This window comes from Hyla sarda, chromosome 5 (genome assembly GCF_029499605.1).
Source record: "Hyla sarda isolate aHylSar1 chromosome 5, aHylSar1.hap1, whole genome shotgun sequence".
NCBI lineage: Eukaryota > Metazoa > Chordata > Amphibia > Anura > Hylidae > Hyla > Hyla sarda.
In genome coordinates, this window is record NC_079193.1 from 30,102,997 (window position 1) to 30,130,886 (window position 27,890).

The 27,890-nt window shown below is 44.9% G+C and overlaps 2 protein-coding genes across 5 annotated transcripts in view; one reads left to right on the forward strand and one right to left on the reverse strand.

The window, feature by feature from the left end:
• Positions 1-1,227: 1,227 nt before the first annotated feature.
• OLAH (oleoyl-ACP hydrolase) lies at positions 1,228-25,547 on the reverse strand. Of its 3 annotated transcripts, none has more exons than XM_056519106.1 (7): positions 25,407-25,547; positions 19,989-20,119; positions 12,808-12,946; positions 11,235-11,334; positions 6,845-7,014; positions 5,809-5,891; positions 1,228-3,171 (listed from the first exon to the last, which is right to left on the reverse strand). In XM_056519106.1, the coding sequence occupies exons 2-7, from the start codon at positions 20,116-20,118 to the stop codon at positions 3,029-3,031; spliced, it is 765 nt and encodes a 254-aa protein (XP_056375081.1). In that variant the 5' UTR covers position 20,119; positions 25,407-25,547; the 3' UTR covers positions 1,228-3,028. The 3 variants fall into 3 exon arrangements, with proteins under 3 accessions (XP_056375081.1, XP_056375082.1, XP_056375083.1); XM_056519107.1 differs by lacking the exon at positions 25,407-25,547 and adding an exon at positions 24,945-24,974; XM_056519108.1 differs by lacking the exon at positions 25,407-25,547 and adding an exon at positions 23,914-24,024.
• A 90-nt stretch (positions 25,548-25,637) lies between these two features.
• Positions 25,638-27,890, forward strand: part of CROT (carnitine O-octanoyltransferase) — a 40,715-nt gene continuing 38,462 nt past the window's right edge. For both annotated transcript variants that reach the window (XR_008843825.1, XM_056519104.1), the window contains exon 1: positions 25,638-25,779. The gene's annotated coding sequence lies outside the window, so the exon portion shown is untranslated. The remainder of the gene's footprint in view (positions 25,780-27,890) is intronic.

Below are 27,890 nucleotides of genomic sequence, written 5' to 3' on the forward strand. Positions count from 1 at the left end.
CAACCAGTGTGTTCTGTGCAGCATTCTAGAAAGATTTTTAACGTAATTTTGTGAAGGGCAAACGTAGATATTTCTTGTGAAATGTGAGGAGTACATGTAGAAGGATACATGGTGCCTGTGATCTCAGATTCCACCAATTTCCAGAATGAAGGAGGCTGTAGAGAGGACTTAAAGGGGTTATCCAGGGAAAAACTTTTTTTTATATATCAACTGGCTCCAGACAGTTAAACAGATTTGTAAATTACTTCTATTAAAAAATCTTAATCCTTTCAGTACTTATGAGCTTCTGAAGTTAAGGTTGTTCTTTTCTGTGTAAGTGCTCTCTGATGACACGTGTCTCAGGAACCACCCAGTTTAGAAGCAAATCCCCATAACAAACCTCTTCTAAACTGGGCGTTTCCCGAGACACGTGTCATCAGAGATTACTTAGACAGAAAAGAACAACCTTAACTTCAGAAGCTCATAAGAACTGAAAGGATTAAGATTTTTTAATAGAAGTAATTTACAAATCTGTTTAACTTTCTGGAGCCAGTTGATATATATAAAAACATTTTTTCCTGGAATACCCCTTTAAGGAAGTTGTGTAGTTCTTTCCAGTGTGACCACAGTGCTTTTTACTGCCACCTCTTTCTGTGTCAGGAACTGTGGTTTTCTATGGGGATTTGCTCTGGCTCTGGACAGTTCCTGAAACGGACAGAGGTGGCAGCAGAGAGCACTGGTCAGACTGGTAAGAACTACACAACTTCCTCTGGAGCATATAGCAGCTAAGTACTGGAGGGGTTAAGGTTTTTATATAGAAGTAATTTACAAGTCTGTAACTTTCTGGTACCAGTTGATTTGAAAACCCTTATTTTCCACTGGAGTACCCCTTGAAATATTTGCTTATTTTATACCCTAATGAAGAGTGGGCTGGGTTTAGAGGCAATGATCTCCATCTGTACAAGGTATTAAGTTTTTAAAGCTAGAAAATGGAGCAAATAGCAGGATTAGATTAATGTTCTGGCTTTAAGACACAAAATGTGTTAAATTTAAGAGCCGTGCCTAGACTTAATACATTGAGCACATTAGCCTGGCATAAGAAACACCAGTCTTAATAAATATCCTGCAATATTCTGAAGCAAAAGCCAAGTCCATTCATGACACTTCTAGTCATCACCATCTGGGCAGCGCCAAAGGGGTTTGAAGGATTTTTCTGGACCCTTTTGGGGAAAATTTCTCTGTTGTAGGAAAAAATAAAAGCCACACTTGCCCTCCAGCACAAAAACCCAGTGCCATACAATTGCGTTACACGGGGTTTCACGCCAGAGACTGTTGCTATGGAGGAGGAGCAGGAAGCTTTGGCTCCTATTGCACAGCTATGAGCTGCAGGGAGCAATTGCCTCCGTTTAACCATTTAGATACTGAATTTAAAACAAAACTCTAAAAAAAAACACCACCCTTCTGTTTTCCACCCTTTAAGGGTGGAAACAGAAAACTCCTTTGAGCCCGTTTTAAATGAGCACTGTGAGATTCAGAAACTTTGTGTGGTGTACATCTTCTAATATACTTCATGGTGTTCTAATATATTTCATAAGAAAATAGTATTTATTTCTTATAGAAATCATGGCATTTTCCAAGCTGATGGACAAAGTCCAGTAAGTGAGGGTGGGCTAGCACTGTCTAATAGGACAGGAGAGAGCACAGAGGAGTCCTATCAGACATAAGAGAGCACAGAGGAGTGCTACCAGACAGGAGAGAGCACAGAAGAGTCCTATCAGACAGGAGAAAGCACAGAGGAGTGCTACCAGACAGGAGAGAGCACAGAGAAGTGCTACCAGACAGGAGAGAGCACAGAGGAGTGCTACCAGACAGGAGAGAGCACAGAGAAGTGCTACCAGACAGGAGAGAGCACAGAGGAGTCCTATCAGACAGGAGAGAGCACAGAGGAGTCCTATCAGACAGGAGAGAGCGCAGAGGAGTGCTACCAGACAGGAGAGAGCGCAGAGGAGTGCTACCAGACAGGAGAGAGCACAGAGAAGTGCTACCAGACAGGAGAGAGCACAGAGGAGTCCTATCAGACAGGAGAGAGCACAGAGGAGTGCTATCAGACAGGAGAGAGCACAGAGGAGTGCTACCAGACAGGAGAGAGCGCAGAGGACTGCTACAAGACAGGAGAGAGCACAGAGTAGTGCTATCAGACAGGAGAGAGCACAGGGGAGCGCTATCAGACAGGAGAGAGCACAGAGGAGTCCTATCAGACAGGAGAGAGTACAGAGGAGTGCTATCAGACAGGAGAAAGCACAGAGGAGTGCTATCAGACAGGAGAGAGCACAGAGGAGTGCTATCAGACAGGAGAGAGCACAGAGGAGTGCTATCAGACAGGAGAGCACAGGGGAGCACTATCAGACAGGAGAGAGCATAGAGGAGTCCTATCAGACAGGAGAGAGCACAGAGGAGTCCTATCAGACAGGAGTGAGCACAGAGGAGTCCTGTCAGACAGGAGAGAGCACAGAGGAGTGCTACCAGACAGGAGAGAGCACAGAGGAGCGCTACCAGACAGGAGAGAGTACAGAGGAGTCCTATCAGACAGGAGAGAGCACAGAGGAGTGCTATCAGACAGGAGAGGGCACAGAGGAGTGCTAGCCCACCCTCACTTACTGGATTTTGTCCATGCCTGTGCTTCAGCTAGGAAAAAGTCATGATTTTATAAGCCATGATTTCTATTAAAAAAAGAAATTACATTTTTTTAATGAAATATATTAGAAAGGTTAATGTTTTGCAAAGATATATCTGACCTTGCCCATTTAAGCCCTCTGTAGAGCCCCTTATTTCTGGAAGTTTATGGGGGGTCCAGATCAGACATAACTGATCTATGACAGATCAGACGATCGTTGCCCCTGGATTTTTCCTTTTGGGTAGGGTCACATGTATTCTGCAAGCTGAATTTCAGCTGTGGGAAACCTGCTGCGGATGCTACGTGTGACCCTACCATTAAACTGTAAAAAAAAAATAAGAAGAAAAACCAGTAGGTCTCTACAGAGGATAAACCTTAAAAATAATCAGTTTCTGCTGCTTCTAAATATTTCGCCACATAGGTAACTAGTGATTTCTCGTTTTTTGGGTCCTTCAGGTAGAAATGTCCCCCTGGCAGCATGTGAGTGCTGAAGTCTCCGCTCGTGAGCTCCTTCCAGGCTGTGAACACAAGGAACAAATAATCTTATAAGTCGATCACAGCTTTGTATTGGGAGATTCTGGACTCAAATCTATAAATTACACGATTGAGATAAAAAAAAGGCCTGTTTTGTGTTTTTTCTTCTTCTTCTAAATACAGCATCACCTCTATTTATGGCTATGCCAATTACTGCAGGTATTTACTTGAATTAGGCTGGACTGCAATACCAAACATTGCCATGGACAAGAAATGGTGCTGTTTTCATCAAAAAGACTATTCATCTTTTACATCTGCTTTCAGCCAAACCATTATTTTGACAAAGACTATAGTTTCCAGGAATAGAAAAATAGAACTTAAAAGGGGTACTCCGCTGCTCAGCACCGGGAGCTTGTGACATCATAGCCCCGACCCTGCATGACCTCACTCCCCGCCCCTCAATGCAAGTCTATGGGAGGGGGCGTGACGGCTGTCACGCCCCCTCCCATAGACTTGCATTGAGGGGGCGGGGCTATGATGTCACGAGCTCCCGGCGCCGGCTCTAAGCGCTCGGAACATTTTGTTCCAAATGCTGAGCAGCGGAGTACCCCTTTAAGTCCATTTGTTTTGTGCATCTGTAATCTTCTCCCCTACCATGTCAGAAACACTACTTCCTGGTTGATCAGTTACTAAGCACTACAATTCCCAGAATGCATTGCTGCCCCACAACTCTTCCCTCCCACCCTGCCTACTCCTCTCCAACAGCACTTCTTCCAGTTCCCTACCCAGAGCTGTTGCAGAACATCTCATTTCACAGCATCACGCAATCATTGCAGGATGTAGCACCTGCTGTATTCATTAACCGTGTGCTCCTCTGTCTGTTGCATTGCTCAGCACAAGGCAGCATGTTATAAACACATGCCATTCCTCCCTCAATGTCCTAATAAAGATATATATATGTATATGACAGGGAGAGCGTGATGTAGGCTGTGGGGGCTGGTCGGAGGTGATAACATAACTTGGGGCCAGGTTACAGCTCAGAGACAAGATCCAGTCACGCCTCCTGAGACAGCAGAGGATAATGCATGCTCTCAGGAGAAACGCGAGGAGCCGGGAGCTGGAGGCAACACCACACTGTCAATGAGAGGACTACACAACTTCATGTCAGGGGTGAACCATGCAAAAGCATGGTGATGCCAGTACAATTTGTGACAACACTATTTTAGTAAGTTATATATCTTTGGAGTCATATTACTTTATTTAAATACAATTTTCTTATACCAGACTACCCTTTTAAAGTCTGCAAGCGTGGAGACACATAGGTCTGCACAGAAGCCGTATGCACAAAACGGTACAAGATTTTTGGAATTGTTGCAAAGGTGGGAATACAGTCATGGCCGTAAATGTTGGCACCTCTGAAATTTTTCAGAAAATGAAGTATTTCTCACAGAAAAGGATTGCAGTAACACGTGTTTTGCTATACACATGTTTATTCCCTTTGTGTGTATTGGAACTAAACAAAAAAAGGGAGGAAAAAAAGCAAATTGGACATAATGTCACCAAACTCCAAAAATGATCTGGACAAAATTATTGGCACCCTTAACTTAATATTTGGTTGCACAACCGTTGGAAAAAAATAACTGAAATCAGTCACTTCCTATAACCATCAATAAGCTTCTTACACCTCTCAGCCGGAATGTTGGACCACTCTTCCTTTGCAAACTGCTCCAGGTCTCTCTTATTGGAAGGCGCCTTTTCCCAACAGCAATTTTAAGATCTCTCCACAGGTGTTCAATGGGATTTAGATCTGGACTCATTGCTGGACACTTCAGAACTCTCCAGCGCTTTGTTGCCATCCATTTCTGGGGCTTTTTGACCTATGTTTGGGGTCATTGTCCTGGAGGACCCAAAATCTCGGCAAACCCAGATTTCTGACACTGGGCTGTACAGTGCGACCCAAAATCCAAAGTCTTGCTTTTTTATGTCTCTGTGTCAGAAGTGGGGTCCTCCTGGGTCTCCTGCCATAGCGTTTCATTTCATTTAAATGTTGACGGATAGTTTGTGCTGACAATGATGCTCCCTGAGCCTGCAGGACAACTTGAATATCTTTGGAACTTGTTTGGGGCTGCTTATCCACCATCTGGACTATCCTGCGTTTACACCTTTCAACGATTTTTCTCTTCCGTCCATGCCCAGGGAGATTAGCGACAGTGCCATGGGTTGCAAACTTCTTGATAATGTTGCGCACTGTGGACAAAGGCAAATCTAGATCTCTGGAGATGGACTTGTAACCTTGAGGTTGTTGATATTTTTCCACAATTTTGGTTCTCAAGTCCTCAGACAGTTCTCTTCTCCTCTTTCTGTTGTCCATGCACAATGCAAAGACTAAGTGAATATGCTTGAAACAATCTTATTTATCCACAATTTTGAAAGGGTGCCAATAATTTTGTCCAGACCATTTTTGGAGTTTGGTGACATTATGTCCAATTTGCTTTTTTTCCTTCCTTTTTTTGGTTTAGTTCCAATAAACAAAGGGAGTAAACATGTGTATAGCAAAACATGTGTTACTGCAATCCTTTTTTGTGAGAATTACTTCATTTTCTTGAAAAATTTCAGGGGTGCCAACATTTACGGCCATGACTGTAGCCTTATACAGTAGTCAACCAGGTATGAACACTTACCAGCCAAGTCATGCGGAATGTCTTCTGTCCCATCGAAGCATGTCAGCCCACATGACAGGGGAGGGGATGCTGGCTTATCATATCTGATAAGAGATACATTTCCAGTCAGTGTCTGAGATGTTGGATTTGTCATGCTTTCATTACAGGGTAGCGTCCTATAGGTGGCACTGGAGAGACAGTTCTCTTTTTTTTCTTGAGGAGAGCTAATTTGCATACTTCCCAGGAAGAATTGCACAAAAAATTCCCTACTTACCTGGATCTGCATAAGGCGTGTTATACTTTCCAAGAACTAGTAAGTGGCTGAGAATGTATTCAATAATGTTAGCGGAAGTAATAATTTTGCCATGACCATCTCTGACTAATACAAACACATGAGGAAGTCCATGTAATGGCGCATCAGTAAGCTTAGATAATTTCAGGCATGGTGCAAGTATGGGATTTAAAGGGGTAATTCCCCCCTAGACATCTTATCCCCTGTGGCGGGACCCCCGCGATCTCCCTGCTGCACTCAGCGTTCGATTAGAGCGTCGGGAGCAGCACCGGAGGCTCGTGATGCCACAGCCACGCCCCGATCGTGAAGTCACGGTCACGCCCCCTCAATGTAAGTCTATGGTAGGGGGCGTGACGGACGTCACGCCCCCTCCCATAGACTTACATTGAGGGGACGTGACCGTGACGTCACAAGCCTCCGCCCCGCATCGCCAGTCGTCCGTCATGAAGCGAAGTTCACAGTTCGTGTCTGGGGTGCCGCAACCAAGATAGTGGGGGTCCCCAGCGGCGGGACCCCCGCGATCAGACATCTTATCCCCTATCCTTTGGATAGGGGATAAGATGTCTAGGGGCGGAGTACTCCTTTAAGATTTAGTCCTCTCTACATGTATTCTGTAAGTACATAGGCCAACTGGACACCGACTCGTGCACGGAGAGTGACAAGACTGTAGGATCCGACTACACACAGACTTTGCTTGTAGTCTGTAACCATGGAGACACTTGTCAAAATAGGAGCTGTATACAAAAAGATACTATTTAAACTTACACAGTGTTCTCAACTATTCTTAGATCAGATTTCAGGGGTGGGAGGAAGAGCTTTAAGGCATCCGGGTTCTCCAGAATTCCAGCTGGAGTTCCCCCTGTTGCTGACATCCACTTCAGAAATTCTTCATCGCTCAGCTCTGATCTTTTTACAGATGGGGAACGGGATCTTGTCTACAAAGTGCAAAAAGAGGATTTTAGTTTCTGTATTGAAAGCTCTCCACCCTCAAATAAAACACCCCGACGTAGTATCACACCAGCCTGTTAGGCCATGTTCACACTGCAGTATTTCACTGGGATTCTGCTGCGCTGTTCACACAGCAGAATTTCCACGCCGGAAACATCTAAAGCAGAAATTCTAATTCTGGTGTTGGCAGAAAAAGTAGACATGTCTATTCTTTCTGCAGACTCTGTACGGAATGCATTGCCGTCTATGAGACAGTACATTACCGAGCGGTCCTAGCGGCGGCATGTTATGCCAGCGCTCCGCCTTCAGGGGAATGTCTGCACGGAGATTCTCTGTGCGGAACATTACCCCATGTGAACATAGCCTTATTGTGGTCATCTGCTCAGGTTTCCTATAGCTTACGTTTTTCTTGTACGCTTTAATTAAATGAATGGCAGGAGAGTGAACTATGGGTAATACTGCTGATGTCTCCAGATTACCGTGCTATATATGATATTTTTAAAGATACAATTTGAGTCATCTCTTGTAAAAACAAAGAAAAAAAGTCATAGGATCGGTTACCGAAGATGATATAGGGCGTGTTCACATGATCAGGCCCCTAGATCCCTAGTCATATATCACTGCTCTTTAACCCCTTAAAGGGGTACTCCGTTTTTAAATGAACTGGTGTCAGAAAGTTAAACAGATTAGTAAATTACTTCTATTAAAAAATCTTTATCCTTTCAGTACTTTTTAGCAGTTGTTTGCTACAGAGGAAAATCTTTATTTTTTGAATTTCTTTTTTGTCTTGTCCACAGTGCTCTCTGCTGACACCTGATTCCCTGTCCAGAGCAGGAGAAAATCCCCATAGCAAACATATGCTACTCTGGACAGTTCCTGACATGGACAGAGGTGTCAGTAGAGAGCACTGTGGACAAGAGAAAAAAGAAATTCAAAAAGCAAAGGATTTCCTCTGTAGCATACAGCTGCTAAAAAGTACTAAAAGGATTAAGATTTTTTAATAGAAGTAATTTACAAATCTGTTTAACTTTCTGGCACCAGTTCATTTAAAAAAAAAGTTTAAGTTTTCCACCGGAGTACCCCTTTAAGGACGGACCCATTTTTTACCTTAATGACCAGGCTCTTTTTAAAAAAATTTGACTGGGTCTCTTTAAATGGTAATAACTTTAGAACGCTTTTTCTGAGCGAAGCAATTCTGAGATTGTTTTTTTTCGTGACATATTGTACTTGCATTTTTGTTGACTGGAAATATTGTGAAAAACTGGAAAATTTCTGGTGTTTTTTTTATTTTTTTTTTTTTATGGTGTACACTGTGCGGTAAAAGTGATGTTATATTTATTCTGTGGGTCAGTACGATTATGGAGATACCCATTTTTAGAGTTGAGCAAACTTACAGTAAATTGGCTGGTGGCGAACCTTGCAGCTCAGCTGTTGATTACTTTAGTCTGCGTAGATTAGTTCAGCTTTCCAAGGACTCTGGTTGCCTGGAAAAGTCCGGGATGACAGTCTTAGGTCTCATAGGTCTGTATCCACCTTTTCCAGGCAACTGGAGCCCTTAGAAAGCTGAACTAATGTACGCAGACTAAAGTAATCAACAGCCGTGCATTTGAGGTTCGCTATGAGCCAATTTACTGTAAGTTTGTTCAACTCTACCCCTTTTTTTACGGCTTTCTATGTTCTTTTTCCTTTTTCTGCCATCCATTTTTCAACAGACGTAACTTTTTCATTTTTCGTCTGACGCCATTGAGTGAGGGCTTATTTTTTGCGGGATGAGCTGTACTTTTTATTGGTATCATTTTTGTGATACGTGCTACCTTTTGATCTTTTTTATTCCGTTATTTGTACCAAAATTGGCAAAGTTCGCGCTTTTTTTTTTTTTACAGCGTTCACCATGTGGAATAATTGACATTATAGTTTTATAGTACACGTCATTACAGACCTATTATCGATATGATTTGTGTTTCTGATCTTTTTTGATACAGGGTTTTATTGGGAAAGGGGCATTTTTTTTATTTATTTTTTTACACTTCATACATGTATTGAACAATCTTTTATTATTTTATTTTTCACTTTTTACAGGTTATACTATGCTGCAATACATTTGTACTGCAGCATAATATAACCTGATCTGCTGCAGATACTACAGCCTGTGAGATCCAGCCTGTGGCTGGTTCTCACAGGCTTCCGTAGCAGGCATACAGGAGGTCATCATCTGACCTCCTGCTGCCATAGCAACTAACAGCAACCCACGATGGTATCGCGGCTACGACGTTGGTGAACACGCTCCCCTGTCAACACCATAGATGCCGTGATCAGGACTGATCACGGCATCTATGGAGTTAATGCTGCCGGGACCGAATCCCTGGTCTCGGCTGTGATTGACAGCTGGGTTCCGCCACCGATCTCCTGCACTGCCGCATTGCTAGGACGTATGCATACATCCCAGCATGCGAACGTGTCAGGTGCTGGGACGTATGCATGCATCCTATAGCGGGAAGGGGTTAAAGGGGTATTCTAGCCTCCAAAAATGTATCCCCTCTCCACACAATGTCTAGAATAGGCTTCTGACTCTTCACACTGAATGGAGCAGTAGAGCTTGAGTAACCATTCAGTCATCATTACAAATCATACAATAAATTACAATCACGCATAGCATGACAGTACAATATACAGCACAGGTTACCTAACCTATACACTATACCACATGCTGCACTGACATTCCGCTCCATCACTCATTATCGAAGAAACAAAGTCGAAAAACAATACATTACAATCTGTGATAGGGGAGGGGCGGATCACAGGGCCAAACTACTCAGCAAACACGTGGGGAGGTGGGGAATTAGAGGGGCGTTAGTCCTCTTCTTCATCGACGTCCGGCCGGTTCAAGATGGAATAGTCTCTAAGCAGGCTGTGGATCAGCCTGCGGCAGTCCTGGACAGACATGTCCTCCCTGTTAAAGATAAAGCGGTTCTTGGCCAGCCATATAGCATCCATCCCTTACAACTGGCACACTCCTTGGTTCTACGGGGATGTCGTCAGGTTCATAAGGGAACATCAACTGGATGGACTCAAGCCCGACCTGTGGAAGCCTAAGACTGTTTACAAGCTCATCAAAGCTAAGGACTTGCTGGAGCTTATTCCAAGGTTCCCTCAGGGCACTGCAGAGACTGTTTGGGACAATGTGGCTTCTGCAAGGCTTACCAATGGACACAAGGACTTGTCAGGGATGGCCATTAAGGGAGGACTGTCTCTGAGGGCATTCATGCATGCCCGTAGCCTGAGCAGAACCAGCTATTGCCCCAGGTGGCCCTATGTGGAGGAAACATCTATGCACGTATTTTGGCAGTGCCCCTTTGCGCAGGGTCTATTGAACACCCTGGAACTGGAACTTAGAGACTTGGTACCCAGGAACAGCCTATCTTACTGAATGGAGCAGTGAATGGATGGATTCATGGCTATATGAGTGCTGGAGATACCAGAGTACAGAGTACTTGGGCATCTCCGGTGCTCCTATAGATATTAAATGGAGAGTTTGGGCTTTGTCCTAGAGATCGTGTTGGGTCACAGAAGTCAGACCCCGTACGATCAGACACTAATCCCCACTATAGTGTGGAGAGAGGAAGAGTCTTTTTGGGCTTAAATACCCTTTTGATGGGTGACTTACAGTAGCTACTTAAAGGTGGCAACAGAAAGACAGCTAATTAGCTTTTTTTCCCCATGGAGCATGGCTTGTAAGACTTCATCTACCAGCTGTCTCTTTGATGAGGACCAGTACTCCCCCCCCCCCCCTACCAGAACTACATAGGACATGTCAAAAGATAAGATTAGGTGGACATCAGATACTGGACTGTTTTCTCCATTAAATTATATATCTACAAGGAGGAAGGACAATTTTGGGTCATGCTGCCCCTTTCCCAGTCTTAGTCAGTAGTAGTAGGTTAAAGGGGTATTCCGGCTTTATACATCTTATTTCCTATCCAAAGGACAGGGGATAAGATGTATGATCGCAGGGGTCCTGCCGCTGGGGACCCCCGCGATCTCGGTGCAGCCCCCGGCATTCTGTGCCACGCCCCTAGTGACGTCACGCCCCTCCATTCATGTCTATGGGAGGGGGCGTGACGCAGTAGACATGAATGGAGGGGGCGTGGCGTGAAGTCATTTTTTAAACAAATCTACCCCATGTGAACATAGTGTCCGCAAGACTCACATGAGGGGCAGATGCTCCAGACACAAACAGATGTACGGGCTCCAGACCATATTTTTCTTTCAGTCTCACTGCAGTAGCAAAGCTGGTGAACGCCCCGAAACTGTGAGGAAAGGAAACAAATATAAGATGTTATGATTTTTAGGGAAAATGGTAAAGGTAATTTACAACCGACAGCTGCCAACAATGGAGGGACTGAACACTAAATCCTCCCAGCTGCAATTGGGGACTTCTGCTATAGACAACAGCACAATGTGGCTTTACTGTCTGTTCGTTCTGTTTCAAATCAACTTGTGCCAGAAAGTTTTCAGATCTGTAAATAACTTCTATATGAAAAACTTAACCCTTCCAGTACTTATCAGCTGCTGTATGCTTCAGAGGAAGTTGTGTAGTTCTTTCCAATCTGACCACAGTGCTCTCTGCTGACACCTCTGTCCATGTCAGGAACTGTCCAGAGTAGGAGAGGTTTGCTATGGGAATTTCCTGACATGGACAGAGTTGTCAGCAGAGAGCACTGTGGTCAGACTGGAAAAAAAAATATACAACTTCCTCTGGAGCATACAGCAGCTGAATGGGTGCTGGAGAAGTAGGGAGACACCAAGTGGCAGCTTTTTTAAACACAAATAAAACATAAAAAATGTAATATTTTTTTTTAAACAAAGTACATTAGAAAGATTTTTTACTTACCATAAGGAGTTAAATAGCAAAAATCAGTTTTAATGATAGTGCCCATTTAATGTCAACCATGAGGGCATTATAAGTTGTTTTTCTCCAGAATTGTTAGATTGACAGGGGTCCGATCACTAGGATGGTGGACCAGAATTCCTCCTGTGTAGGGTTATGGTGGAGAGGCGCTGGATGGATCCATGGCTGTGAACATGAATGACTCTCTCAATACAAATCTATGGGAGGTATCAGCCAGAAAGTGGTCTGAGTGCATGTTCAGCCATTGCTACATACAGCCTTCTCCATCTTAGGATATCTGATGTATGGAGCAGTGGTCTCCAAACTGGGGACTTCCAGCTGTTGCAAAACTACAACTCCCAGCATGCCTGGACAGCCAACGGCTGTCCGGGCATGCTGGGAGTTGTAGTTTTGCAACATCTGGAGGTCCATAGTTTCGAGACCACTGGTATAGAGAATGGGGATCCCCAACTCTAGTAATCAATAGACCCTGACCAAGGATCAATTGTCCGGCATGTCCAACCATCCGGCGTCCAAACTGAGACGCCCGATGAATGTGAACTGTTCCATTGAAATGAATGGGATCGGTTCTAGTATCAGTTTCCCTTTCGGCGCTGTTGAAAATATGCCGAAAGGGAAACTGATAGAGAGGGAGACTGATGCTTGAACTGATCCCTTTCATTTGAATGGGGCAGTTCACATTCATCTGGTTTCTCAGTTTGGACGCCGGATGGTTGTACAACGCCGGACCAGCACCTGTCTGGCGTTCAAAAAACAATGGACGCCGGATGCTACACAACTGATAGTTGTGGTGGTTGTGTCAAAATTTAGCCTGGGGTCACGTATGCCGGACATAGGTTATCCGAGCCTAAGAAAGTTAAGAAATATTTACCTGTGGCCAAAAAAGGCAAAGCTTTTATTCTGCAGGTGCGATAACAATACGGAGGTAATTTCATCCACTATTTGGTCCATGCTTTGAGGCATTGTCTCCGAAGTACGCGACTCTCTTCCTGGGAGCCTGATGGAGCAGACTGGAAAAACGAGGAGAGCCAGATTGTTCTTCTCTAGAATGTTCTACCAGTAATTTTCTCTTTTCTCTTACAGAAAATAAGCCTTGGGGTGTACTATTTCATGTCATTAAAGGGGTTAAAAAGATGCCAATAAAAATGTCCTGAATGTGGTGGTTACTGCTGGGGGGGGGGGGGGGGGGTTGGGGGATAAATTGTAAGCCCAGAATGTGATTACTGCTGGGGAGGGATAAACTGTAAGCCCAGAATGTGATTACTGATGGGGAGGAATAAATTGTGAGCCCAGAATGTGATTACTGCTGGGGAGGGATAAACTGTGAGCCTAGAATGTGATCACTGCTGGGGAGGGATAAACTGTGAGCCTAGAATGTGATTACTGCTGGGGAGGGATAAACTGTGAGCCCAAAATGTGATTACTGCTGGGGAGGGATAAACTGTGAGTCCAGAATGTGATTACTGCTGGGGAGGGATAAACTGTGAACCCAGAATGTGATTACTGCTGGGAAGGGATACATTGTGAGCTAAGAATGTGATTACTGCTGGGGAGGGATAAAATGGAATCCCTGCATGTGATTACTACTCAGGGGGGAACGAGATGTGAGCCCTGAAGGAAATTATATATGAAGGTGGGGGGTGAGATGTGAGTCCTGTGTGTGGTGTGTACTCTACAGAATGTTCTACCAGTAATTCTCTCTTTTTTCTTACAGTAGATAAGCCTTGGGGAGGGGGGGTACTATTTCATGTCATTTAGGGGGCACGGTTACAAAGATGCCAATAACATTTTTCTGCATATTGAAAGTATATGCTGGTCTACAAGAGCTGAATAGATATTCACAGTCTACAATCTAACGCAGGCATAGGCAACCTTCAGCACTGCAGATGTTTTGGACTACATCTCTCATGATGCTCTTACAGCCAAAATGCTGCAAAATCATCATGGGAAATGTAGTCCAAAACATCAGCAGTGCCGAAGGTTGCCTATGCCTGATCTAACGTCTCGATATCAGACGAAGCAGGGTTACATTTATAGACACCAAATTCCTATCTGTTTTTGGGTCGTGGGATAAAGGGGGAGAACTTGATACATACAGTTGTTGTATAGGCTGTGTTCAATAGATGGCACAAGAGAGAAAAGCTTATTTCCATAATGTTTATCCCAGAGAGCATTACCTGCTCTATAAAACTCCCTTTGCCCACTGTGGTCTCCACAAGAAAAAATACTCCCCCCTAAGAGTTATTTAAATTTAATACACAGACTGCTATTAATGCTACTTGCTTCCTGCTCTGGCTCATAGAAAAAAGGCTCCAATCGGTGAACCAGACTCTGACACATCCATGACCTAACAGAGGAAGTTTAGATGACACAATACCTTTGAGGCAACATTCTTGCTACTACAGGGGTCACTGACAGCAGATCTATTGCTTCTTCTGAGGTTTACATATTATGAAGAGCCAGAAGCAGACAGCTCTGTATACGGTGTAGTGATCGTGTTGGGTAAATGCAATTCTCTTTAATGGAATCCTATTCACTTTAATGTGAGCCTAGAATGTGATTACTGCTGGGGAGGGATAAACTGTGAGCCCAAAATGTGATTACTGCTGGGGAGGGATAAACTGTGAGTCCAGAATGTGATTACTGCTGGGGAGGGATAAACTGTGAACCCAGAATGTGATTACTGCTGGGAAGGGATACATTGTAAGCTAAGAATGTGATTACTGCTGGGGAGGGATAAAATGGAATCCCTGCATGTGATTACTACTCAGGGGGGAACGAGATGTGAGCCCTGAAGGAAATTATATATGAAGGTGGGGGGTGAGATGTGAGTCCTGTGTGTGGTGTGTACTCTACAGAATGTTCTACCAGTAATTCTCTCTTTTTTCTTACAGTAGATAAGCCTTGGGGAGGGGGGTACTATTTCATGTCATTTAGGGGGCACGGTTACAAAGATGCCAATAACATTTTTCTGCATATTGAAAGTATATGCTGGTCTACAAGAGCTGAATAGATATTCACAGTCTACAATCTAACGCAGGCATAGGCAACCTTCAGCACTGCAGATGTTTTGGACTACATCTCTCATGATGCTCTTACAGCCAAAATGCTGCAAAATCATCATGGGAAATGTAGTCCAAAACATCAGCAGTGCCGAAGGTTGCCTATGCCTGATCTAACGTCTCGATATCAGACGAAGCAGGGTTACATTTATAGACACCAAATTCCTATCTGTTTTTGGGTCGTGGGATAAAGGGGGAGAACTTGATACATACAGTTGTTGTATAGGCTGTGTTCAATAGATGGCACAAGAGAGAAAAGCTTATTTCCATAATGTTTATCCCAGAGAGCATTACCTGCTCTATAAAACTCCCTTTGCCCACTGTGGTCTCCACAAGAAAAAATACTCCCCCCTAAGAGTTATTTAAATTTAATACACAGACTGCTATTAATGCTACTTGCTTCCTGCTCTGGCTCATAGAAAAAAGGCTCCAATCGGTGAACCAGACTCTGACACATCCATGACCTAACAGAGGAAGTTTAGATGACACAATACCTTTGAGGCAACATTCTTGCTACTACAGGGGTCACTGACAGCAGATCTATTGCTTCTTCTGAGGTTTACATATTATGAAGAGCCAGAAGCAGACAGCTCTGTATACGGTGTAGTGATCGTGTTGGGTAAATGCAATTCTCTTTAATGGAATCCTATTCACTTTAATGTGAGCCCTGAATGTGATTACTGCTGGGGGGATGAAATGTGAGCTCTGGATGTGAATATTGCTAGGGGTATAAGATGTGAACTATGGATGTGATTACTGCTGGGGGGGGGGGATAAGATGTTAGCTCTGGATGTGATTATTGCTGGGGGGGTGAGATGTGAACTCTGAATGTGATGTGATTACTGCTGGGGGGGGGGGGATAAGATGTTAGTTCTGGATGTGATTATTGCTGGGGGGGATGAGATGTGAACTCTGGATGTGATTACTGCTGGGAGGAATGATATATGAGCTCTAGATGTGCTTACTGCTGGGGGGATAAGATGTTAGCTCTGGATGTGATTACTGCTGCAGGGAAGTAAGTAAGCTCTGAATATATTTACAGATGGGGGATGAGATGTGAGTCCTAACCGTGATTACTACTGGGAGTATGAAATGTGAGCACTGGATGTGATTGTGATTACTACTGGGGATGATATGTGAGCCCTGAATGTGATTACAGCGGGGGATGAGATGTGAGCCCTGAATGTGCTTATACTCCTGGCGGGATGGGATGTCAGGCCTTAATGTGATTACTGCTTTGGGGGGGATGAGATGTGAGCGCTGAATGTGATTACAGATGGGGGATGAGATGTGAGCCCTGAATGTAATGACTGCTGGGGTGATAAGATGTGAGCCCTGAATGTCAATAGAGAGATGAGACGTGAGCGCTAAATGTGATTACTACTAGGGGGGGGAGGGGGAGATATGATCCCTGATTGTGATTAATGCTGGGGGGGGGGGGGGTGAGATGTGAACCCTGAATGTAATTACTGCCTGGGGGATAAGATGTGAGCCCTGAACGTGATTACAGATGGGAGAGGAGATGTGAGCCATACAGGTGAATAGTACTGTGGGGATATGATAGGGCTAGGGCGTATGAAATGTCAGCACTGGATGTGATTGTGATAACTGCTAATAGGGATGTGATGTGAGCCGTGAATGTGATTACTGCTGGGTGGGGTTGAGATATGAGCCCTGATCGCGATTACTGCGAGGGGGGAGAAGATGTGAGTACTGAATGTGATTACTGCTGAGGGGGTTAAGATGTGAGCCCTAAATGAGATTACTACTGGGGGTGATGATGTGAACTGACACCAACACACTCATGAGTCTAATCGCTTCACCTTGGTGAATTCCAACACCAGCAGCCTAATTCTATGAAATTCAGTGATGAGACTTCCCCCTCCGCTCACATTACAAAGCCAGAGAAATCATGAGTAGGCGTTATTACGAAATCATTTTAGTGATTAAATAAAATCAATATGACTGATATCCCATGCCTGCCACATCAGCTACAACAGGTAAGCACAAGGTATACAACAAGATTCTCTACCTTATTCTCTAATAATAGCCTATGTTCAGGGAAGTGTTTCCCAACCAGGTTGCCTCCAGCTCCTGCAAAACTACAACTCCCAGCATGCCCGGACAGCCAACGGCTGTCCGGGCATGCTGGGAGTTGTAGTTTTGCAACAGCCAGAGTGGATTTTAGGGTCAAATGGTTGCCTATTAAGTAGTACAGGGTCTCTAGAGAAGTGGAGAGCTCTTGTGTACCAGCAGTGAATGGAGTCTTTGCCGGTCTCAGGTATTATGACCGGCTCAAGGCCCTGATCTCAATACACTGGATACCTTAACCTGTTGCCATTAGCTGCAAATGGCACAACTACAGAGGCCGGCATTGTGTCTGTAGCAGGATACATGGCGGATGCCTTTCACTGGGAAACAGAGGGTTTCTTCTCTGCCGGAGGACTGTGGGATGTGACCAGCACATCAATTTGGAGCCCAATTTGACAAGTCGGAGGCTTTCCTTTGTTCCCTATGCTAATGTTGGGCCCTGGAGCCCGAGTCGCTCTGTTCTTTAACCAGCATGCTCCATGAAAAGCGTCTTCAGCTTTTCTACCCCCACAAATGCTTTCTGGAGACACTTTTTGGGATTTTTGGATGTGGATACAAAGTAACATAGACAATGACCTCACTGAGGGGCTCAAATCCTGTGCCCGGGCTCTAAAGGGCCCAACAATTTGTACTTAAAGGGGTACTCCAGAGGAGAAAAAAAATTCTTTCAAAGCAACTGGTGGCAGAAAGTTATGCAGATTTGTAAATTACTTCTATTTAAAAAAAATCTTAATCCTTCCAGTACTTATCAGCTGCTGTATACTACAGAGGAAGTCGTGTAGTTCTTTCCAGTCTGACCACAGTGCTCTCTGCTGACACCTCTGTGCATGTCAGGAGCAAATCCCCATAGCAAACCTCTCCTGCTCCTGACAGTTCCTGACATGGACAGAGGTGTCAGCAGAGAGCACTGTGGTCAGACTGGAAAGAACTATCCAACTTCCTCCAGAGCATACAGCAGCTGATAAGTACTGGAAGGGTTAAGATTTTTATATAGAAGTAAATTATAAATTATAAAGTAAATTATACATCTGTATAACTTTCTGGCACCAGTTGAGTACACCTTTACTTTTTTTTTTTTTTAAATAATCCACATATATGTAATGTAATATAATGCAGGCTGTATAAAAGGTAAACAGTGAGGTCCCTCCGAATTACCTGAAAGCCCTGAAAGTGGTGGTTACTGCTCTGGGGGATGAGTTATGAGCCCTGAACGTGATTACTGCTGGGGAGGGATAACATGGAATCCCTGTATGTGATTACTACTCGGGGGGATGAAATGTGAGCCCTGAATGTAATTACAGATGGGGGAATTAGATGTTGGCCCTGAATGTGATTACTGCTGTGGGGGTGAGGTGTGAACCCTGAGTGTTATGAAGTCTGGAGGTGGCGGATGAGATGTGAGCCCTGTATGTGGTACATACTGCTGGGGGGGGGGGAACGACAGTTGAAGTGTGAGAAGATTTTTTTTTTTTTAACTTGTGTGTTATTTGTTCTCAGCAATTTTTTTTCTTTCAAAAAAAGACCAAAAATTTGGTACAGGTACCCCAAGATCTAGGGACTGACTGATGAGTAGATAGCTATTGCTATACATATTATTGTGGCAGGGAGGGGGCCCCTAACTTCATGGGGGAGATTTATCAAAACCTGTGCAGAGTAAAATTGACCAGCTGCCCATAGCAACCAATCAGATCGCTTCTTTTATTATTTAGAGGCATTTTAATAAATAAAAGAAGCCATCTGATTGGTTGCTATGGGCAACTGGTCAACTTTTACTCTACACAGATTTTGCTGAATCTCCCCTGATATTCTTAGGGAGCTGAACCGACTACACAGATATGTCATCCCCTGATATTAATTATAAAAACTAACTAATTGTGATATTAGTGTAATCTATGTAACCTGACCAGGTGCCAGATTAATATTCTGGATTAAAAAGAGAACTATATATTTACCTACCCCAGAATAAAAGAAAAGCATAAATAAAGGATAATCCCAGTCACATGAAGCTTTACACTTCTTTTTAAGCACAGCGCCATCTGCTGGTTGTTGTTGTTATCACACTGCAAGTTCAGCAGCTGCAATTTATCTGTTACATTCTGTATTAAGGCTGCATTCACACCTCGTTTTTACGTTACGAGTGCTGGATCCGGCTGGGGGAGGGGCAAACCCCAGCCGGACCAGCGCTGAAATCCAGTTACTTTAATGAGCCAACTGGAGTCAAACGGTGACTCCGGTCGGCTCATTTTTGACCCGTATACGGTTTTGTGACCGGACCTAAAACCGTAGTATACTACGGTTTTAGGTCCGGTCAGGAAACCGCATGTATGTATGTACACAGTGACTTAACCAGCAGAATAGTGAGTACAGCTCTGGAGTATAATACAGGATATAACTCAGGATCAGTACAGGATAAGTAATGTAATGTATGTACACAGTGACCTCACCAGCAGAATAGTGAGTACAGCTCTGGGGTATAATACAGGATATAACTCAGGATCAGTACAGGATAAGTAATGTAATGTATATACACAGTGACCCCACCAGCAGAATAGTGAGTACAGCTCTGGAGTATAATACAGGATATAACTCAGGATCAGTACAGGATAAGTAATGTAATGTATGTACACAGTGACCTCACCAGCAGAATAGTGAGTACAGCTCTGGAGTATAATACAGGATATAACTCAGGATCAGTACAGGATAAGTAATGTAATGTATGTACACAGTGACCTCACCAGCAGAATAGTGAGTACAGCTCTGGAGTATAATACAGGATATAACTCAGGATCAGTACAGGATAAGTAATGTAATGTATGTACACAGTGACTCTAATGCACATTTATTCTTTATGTGTAATGGTGTTGAATGTTTAAACGATGTAGAAATGCGCAGTACTCACCTTCAATGGTCTCGTCGAACAAGCGCCCCCATTGTGCATAGAACAGTGATCCTCCTCCAGCCCAGGGGAAGCATATTAATCGGGTTACAGCGTTCGGCCGTTTATGGAAGCAGTTCACAAGTTTATCCATCCTGTAGAATTATAAAAGTCGCAATGGAATGTTGTTGTAACAAAGGTAACATCTCTACTATGAATAAAGACGCCACAACCTTTATGTGATCACGGGCGAGGGCCGCACTGCAGCTTTAACAGTACAGTCCCATGTTGTGGCTGCCATGTGTGACCAAAACCACAGCCACAAACACTGGAGAACCACGGCAAGATTCTGAAGGGAAAACGTTGGCATTACTAGTAGGGCTGGGCGGTATGACCAAATTTGTGTATCACGGTATTTATTTAACTTTTTGGCGGTTCCACGGTATATAACGGTATTTCCTAGCCCCCCCCCCCCACATATTAATTATCAGCCCACATCCCCATCAGGGTAAATACTCACATCACCCACAAGCGCTGCCCTCCTCGTGCTGTTTGATGCGGCCACCGGCGCTGGCACTCTATACTGTGTGGTATCCCTAAACAAAATAAACTTTAACGCACCTACGTCGGCCTTACACTGGGGACGGGAACGTCGGAGAGATGTCAGCCTATCACCGGCCGCAGCGATGTTCCTCCTCGGCCGGTGATAGGTTGAGCGCACTGTCATGTAAAAAGCCGGCTTCTTACATGACAGTGGGCTCAGCCCATCACCGGCCGAGGCGGAACATAGCTGCGGCCGGTGATAGGCTGACGGCTGTCCGACATTCCCGTCCCCAGGAAACAAGTGAGGCCGGTACCGGACCAATGGGAGGTGAGTTAAAGTTTATTTTGTTTATTTTTTGCAGCCCGGGCATAGGGATACAGCATACAGTATAGAGCAGTGGTCTCCAACCTGCGGACCTCCAGATGTTGCAAAACTACAACTCCCACCATGCCCGGACAGCCAACGGCTGTCCGGGCATGCTGGGAGTTATAGTTTTGCAAAATCTGGAGGTCCGCAGGTTGGAGACCACTGGTATAGAGTGTCAGTGCCGACAAACAGAACGAGGAGGGCAGCGCATGCAGGTGACATGTGAGTAGTACCCCGCTGGGCTGATAATGGGGGGGGGGGCGGGGCAGAACAGCGCTGGCGGGTCACATATGATTAGTTCCCCGATGTGGGGACAGCGCAGCGCTCAGCTGACAATTCATTCATTCCCAAGGGGAAGGGGCCAAACCGGTATTGCGGTATGGGGAAAAATTCCTTTCGTGCAACACAAAAATTTCGGTATTCGGGATGAACCGGTGTATATACCGCCCGGCCATAATTACTAGGAAAATCATGCAGACTTTGACCACCATGTGTGGACATGGCTGTGAGAACATGCGGCATCTCAGTCCCAATATATTGCTATTGTGTGTTGGCCAGGATTTACCATAAAGGAACCTTTACAGATGTAGGGTCTATTCACACGTACAGTATTCTGCGCAGATTTGATGCACAGGATTTCTAGCTGTGTTCAATCATTCAGTTTACATTGAAATCTGCAGCAGAAAATCCCTCGCATCAAATCTGCGCAGGAAACTGTACGTGTGAATAGACCAGTATGGAGAACTGCAGTGTAAGACAACTTATAGGGGATAAGTGTCTGATCGCGGGGGGTCTCAGCACCCAGCTCTCTTCATGCACGGAGCGGTGGTCGACATATCCCCTCCATGTATCTCTATCGGAGAGCGGGAGATACACGAAGGCTATATCCCCAGCTCTCCCATAGAGATGCAGGGAGGGGTCGAAATGCTCCATTCCTGGGGAGAGCAGGGGTGCCGCGCAGGAGATGGTGGGGGGTCCCAGTGGTCGGACCCCTCACAATCAGACACTTATCTCCTATCCTTTGGATAGGGGATAAGTTGTCTTACACTGCAGTACTCCTTTAATACATAACACAGAAGCCCGATACTGCCACCTATCTCTCCAAAGGGACCAGAACATTTTTCCAATCAGGTTTTTTTTTTTTTATAGCAAATACAGAACAACAATGTGTTTTACTATATTCCGTTTACAATAAAGAACCAAAAACTTCATTGAAGGAGTGTTCTGATCTTTTTTGAGAGATTGCTGGCAGCATCAGATACAATCAGTGTTTTCATGTTCTGTATTTTTTGTTTAAGGTCTTTCCCCCAAAATAACATCAAAAAAACGAATTTAAAGGGGTACTCCGGTGGAAAACTTTTAATTTATTTTTTAAATGAACTGGTGCCAGAAAGTCAAACAGATTTGTAAATTGCTTCTATTAAAAAATCTTAATCCTTTCAGTACTTTTTAGCAGCTGTATGCTACAGAGGAAAATCTTTATTTTTTGAATTTCTTTTTTGTCTTGTCCACAGTGCTCTCTGCTGACACCTGATGCCCGTATCAGGAACTGTCCAGAGCAGGAGAAAATCCCCATAGCAAACCTATGCTGCTCTGGACGGTTCCTGACACGGACAGAGGTGTCAGCAGAGAGCACTGTGGACAAGACAAAAAAGAAATTCAATAAGTAAAGATTTTCCTCTGTAGAATACAGCTGCTAAAAAGTACTAAAAAGGATTAAGAATTTTTTAATAGAAGTCATTTACAAATTTGATAAATTCACTAGCGCTGGATGGGTTTGGATGTGATCAGTGGCTGGACTGCTGCTTAGCCAATAGATGTGCTCCCCTGTTAATGCACACCAATATATAGTGGATATAGCAAAAAATATTATTGAATTGGCAAGCGCTGAATCAGACACATATCGATTAAAGCTATGTAGTAAGAACTAACCTGTAAATGCTGTAGAAGGAGGGAGAGATCCTGGTGATATGGATGGAACTGTGAGTGGTGTGAGGGAGTGCTCTCCTGATGACTAAAAATGAATACACAGTGACTTAATTATGTAAAATGATATGCGTGTCAATAGATTTGAGCTCTGTCTATATAGCGTGGTCTACCTTTAAATGACCAGTCGCGCTGGTGCGAGCAATGGAAGTTCGAACGGCTGGAGTGGTAAGCTGAGAGGGTGATGTTCCTGTTAAAGAGCTGTATTGCTGAATCCGTATGGGTATTATAGAGGAGAATGCTTGATGCTGTATGCCTGCGTGGGCTCTCCCTGAGGGTGCTCCAGAGGTTGAAAGTGCGAGAAAAGTCCCTTTCTACAGTTCAACTCTGTATAATTAGTAATAATAATGTTGTCACAGCTGAGTATTGCAGGCTAATGAATGTCACCAGGATCTCTCCCTCCTTCTACAGCATTTACAGGTTAGTTCTTACTACATAGCTTTAGATCGATATGTGTCTGATTCAGCGCTTGCCAATTCAATAATATCATTTACTAATTTGTTTTACTTTCTGGCACCAGTTCATTAAAAAAAAAAAAAAAAAGGCTCCACCGGAGTACCCCTTTAAAAGGAAATCTGCAGACAAAATCCCCCCCCCCCCTTATCCTGTAGATGGGGGATAAGTGTCTGATCGCAGGGTAGTCCGACCACTGGGACCCCTTGCGATCTCCCGAAGGGGGCCCTGGCATTGCCGCGCTATGCGTTAGCTAATGCGCATAGCGTCCAAGCTCACTGAGCTCAACGGACATGCCCCCTCCAGACAGGTCTATGGGAGAGGCGAGAAGGGGGGGGCACAAACGTTGCATCCCTGCCTCTCCCATAGAGATACATGGAGGGGTTGCGTTGGTCGCAACATCATGCTTTTGGCCGACACACCTCCTGCACGGGAGAGCCATGGTAATGCCGGGGTCCTGTGCAGGAGATCGCGGGGGGTCTGAACGCTGTGGATATGTTTTTTTCCGTTGCAGATTTCCTTTAAAGGGGGGCATTCAGGTTTCAGAAAATTGTATTGAAATGGGCACTGTCAGTATGAAAAACTTTTTATATGTTGTACCTCTTGACAAAACATTAACATAGTCATGTCCGGCAGCAGCATCATCTTTGTCATAGCTGAAGCACAAGGCAGGGACAAAGTCCAGGAAGTGAGGGCGGGACTAGCAGTTCTCTGTGCTCACTCCTGTCCTATCAGACTGCAACAGAGAGGAGGGGGGTTACAGAGCAGCCTGCAGTGATTGGATGAAGAGATCCAGCACAGTACAGCAGACTCAGGGAGGAAGTGAATGCTTGGTGAGTGAGGGCGGGACTAGCACCCCTCTGTGCTCAGTCCTGTCCTGTCAGACTAAAGCATGAAAGTAGAGGATGAAGAGGCCCAGCACAGCACAGCAGACCCAGGTATTCAGAGGAGTCATGCAGACTCGAATAAAAAATAAATAAAATGTGAATTAAAAAAAAGTTAAAAAAAATGTTAATAAATGTGAACGAGCCCCTCCCCTAATAAAAGTTTGAATCATCTCCTTTTCCCATTTTTCAAATTAAATGACGTAAACATAAATAAACAAAAACATAGGTGGTGTCACCATGTGCAGAAATGTCCGAACTATTAAAATATGAAATTTATGGAACCACGTGGTGAATGGTGTAAATGTAAAAGAAAATCCAGAATTGATGATTTTTGGTCACTTCTTTAAAAAAATAAAAAAAATAATAAAAATAAACGATCAAAAAGTCCCATCAAAACAAAAACAGTACCGATAAAAACTACAGATGACGGCGCAAAAAATGAGCCCTGTATACGGGAAAAAAGTGTTCTAGGGGTTAGAAGAGGACAATTTTAATCATAGTAATTTTCATACAAAAAGTTATAATATTTTTAACAAAACAAAAACCTAAATCAATGTTTTCCAAGCAGTGTGTCTCCAGCTGCTGCAAAACTACAACTCCCAGCATGCCCAGACAGCCGAAGGCTGTCTGGGCATGCTGGGAGTTGTAGTCTTGCAACAGCTGGTGACACACTGGAAAATACAGGCCTATATAAATCGTTATATTCGTATAAAACGTTTGATACATAATAACATTACAACATACTCAATGCCTCGCCGGCCTGGGCGCACAATGCCCTGAATTGATGATTTTTGGTCACTTCTTTAAAAAAATAAAAAAAATAATAAAAATAAACGATCAAAAAGTCCCATCAAAATAAAAACAGTATTGATAAAAACTACAGATGACGGCGCAAAAAATGAGCCCTGCATACGGGAAAAAAAAGTGTTCTAGGGGTTAGAAGAGGACAATTTTAATCATAGTAATTTTCATACAAAAAGTTATAATATTTTTAACAAAACAAAAACCTAAATCAATGTTTTCCAAGCAGTGTGTCTCCAGCTGCTGCAAAACTACAACTCCCAGCATGCCCAGACAGCCGAAGGCTGTCTGGGCATGCTGGGAGTTGTAGTCTTGCAACAGCTGGTGACACACTGGAAAATACAGGCCTATATAAATCGTTATATTCGTATAAAACGTTTTATACATAATAACATTACAACATACTCAATGCCTCGCCGGCCTGGGCGCACAATGCCCTGAGGACCCTTCACTGCGCCAACTAGAAAGACCAGCTCCTTCTCAGGTTGGCACCTTCATCGTTTCCAGGAACTTTGCCCTCTTCAAAGATGGCCGCCCGCGTGACCTGCTCTGATTGGCTGACGGCAGTGTTTACAATCACATGAGCCATCGGTCCGTCCAATGGTAGAGCGCGGCCACGCCCATCAGGAGGCGGGTTTCAAATGACAGGTCTATTGTGTTCATCCAATAGCAGCCCGGGAAGGGAAGATTGTCCCGTGCGCTGCGCCGTAGAGTTGTGTGATTTGGAGACTGTCCAAAGGGGCAGCGGACGGAGATCGCTACGGAGACTGAGACACAGGTATAACGAGTCCGCGGTTTACCGGAGGAAGGGGGTGGGGCTTGGGTTTTCTTGTGAAGCCTCCTGCAGCCTTCCGTAGCCATGTACGGCGTCTGTCATTATGGATTTAAAGGGCAACTTTACTGATCGAAGCCTGACTTGGTACATTAGTTGTTAATTGCTATGATCAGGGACTGGCTGCAGGACTTGGATATGATGAGGGACTGGCTGCAGCACTTGGTTATGATCAGGGACTGGCTGCAGCACTTGGATATGATCAGGTCGCCTGCAGCACTTGGCTATGGTCAGGGACTGGCTGCAGCACTTGGTTATGATCAGGTCGCCTGCAGCACTTGGGACGGGATCAGGGACTGCCTGCAGGACTTGGCTATGATCAGGGACTGGCTGCAGGACTTGGCTATGATCAGGGACTGGCTGCAGGACTTGGCTATGATCAGGGACTGGCTGCAGGACTTGTCTATGACCTGGGACTGGCTGCAGGACTTGGCTATGATCAGGGACTGGTTGCAGCAGTTGACAATAATCAGGGACTGGCTTCAGCACTTGGTTACGATCAGAGACTCGCTTTGACAGGATCAGGGACTGGCTGCAGGACTTTGCTATGATCAGGGACTGGCTGCAGGACTTTGCTATGATCAGGGACTGGCTGCAGGACTTTGCTATGATCAGGGACTGGCTGCAGGACTTTGCTATGATCAGGGACTGGCTGCAGGACTTTGCTATGATCAGGGACTGGCTGCAGGACTTTGCTATGATCAGGGACTGGCTGCAGAACTTGGCTATGATCAGGGACTGCCTGCAGCACTTGGGACTGGATCAGGGACTTGCTGCAGGACTTGGCTATGACCAGGGACTGGATGCAGGACTTGGCTATGACCAGGGACTGGATGCAGGACTTGGCTATGACCAGGGACTGGATGCAGGACTTGGCTATGACCAGGGACTGGATGCAGGACTTGGCTATGACCAGGGACTGGATGCAGAACTTTGCTATGATCAGGGACTGGCTGCAGAACTTGGCTATGGTCAGAGACTGGCTGCAGAACTTGGCTATGGTCAAGGACTGCCTGCAGCACTTGGGACTGGATCAGGGACTGGCTGCAGAACTTGGCTATGATCAGGGACTGGCTGCAGAACTTGGCCATGATCAGGGACTGGCTGCAGCAGTTGGGACTGGATCAGGGATCGGCTGCAGCAGTTGACTATAATCAGAGACTGGCTACAGAACTTGGTAACAATCAGAGACTCGTTTTGACAGGATCAGGGACTGGCTGCAGTACTTCGGACCAGATCAGGGACTGGCTGCAGCACTTGGAGATGATCAAGAACAGAATGTGGAAATTATGATCAGTGCTGGCTGTGGCACTTGGGACAGGGACTTGCTGCAGCACTTGGATATGATGAGGGACTTGCTGCAGCACTTGGATATGATCAGGGACTTGCTGCAGCACTTGGATATGATCAGGGACTGGCTGCAGCACTTGGATATGATGAGGGACTTGCTGCAGCACTTGGCTATGATCAGGGACTTGCTGCAGCACTTGGATATGATCAGGGACTTGCTGCAGCACTTGGATATGATCAGGGACTGGCTGCAGCACTTGGATATGATCAGGGACTTGCTGCAGCACTTGGATATGATCAGGGACTGGCTGTAGCACTTGGATATAATCGGGGACTGGCTGCAGCACTTGGATATGATCGGGGACTGGCTGCAGCACTTGGCTATGATCAGGGACTGGCTGCAGCACTTGGCTATGATCAGGGACTGGCTGCAGCACTTGGCTATGATCAGGGACTGGCTGCAGCACTTGGCTATGATCAGGGACTGGCTGCAGCACTTGGATATGATCAGGGACTGGCTGCAGCACTTGGATATGATCAGGGACTGGCTGCAGCACTTGGATATGATCAGGGACTGGCTGCAGCACTTGGATATGATCAGGGACTGGCTGCAGCACTTGGATATGATCAGGGACTGGCTGCAGGACTTGGATATGATCAGGGACTGGCTGCAGCAATTGACTCTAATCCATATTTTCCCTGCAGCAGTTTTCCTCCATCGTGCGGGGTACAGGCTGTAGGGCAGAGTTCAGATCACATCAGGACAC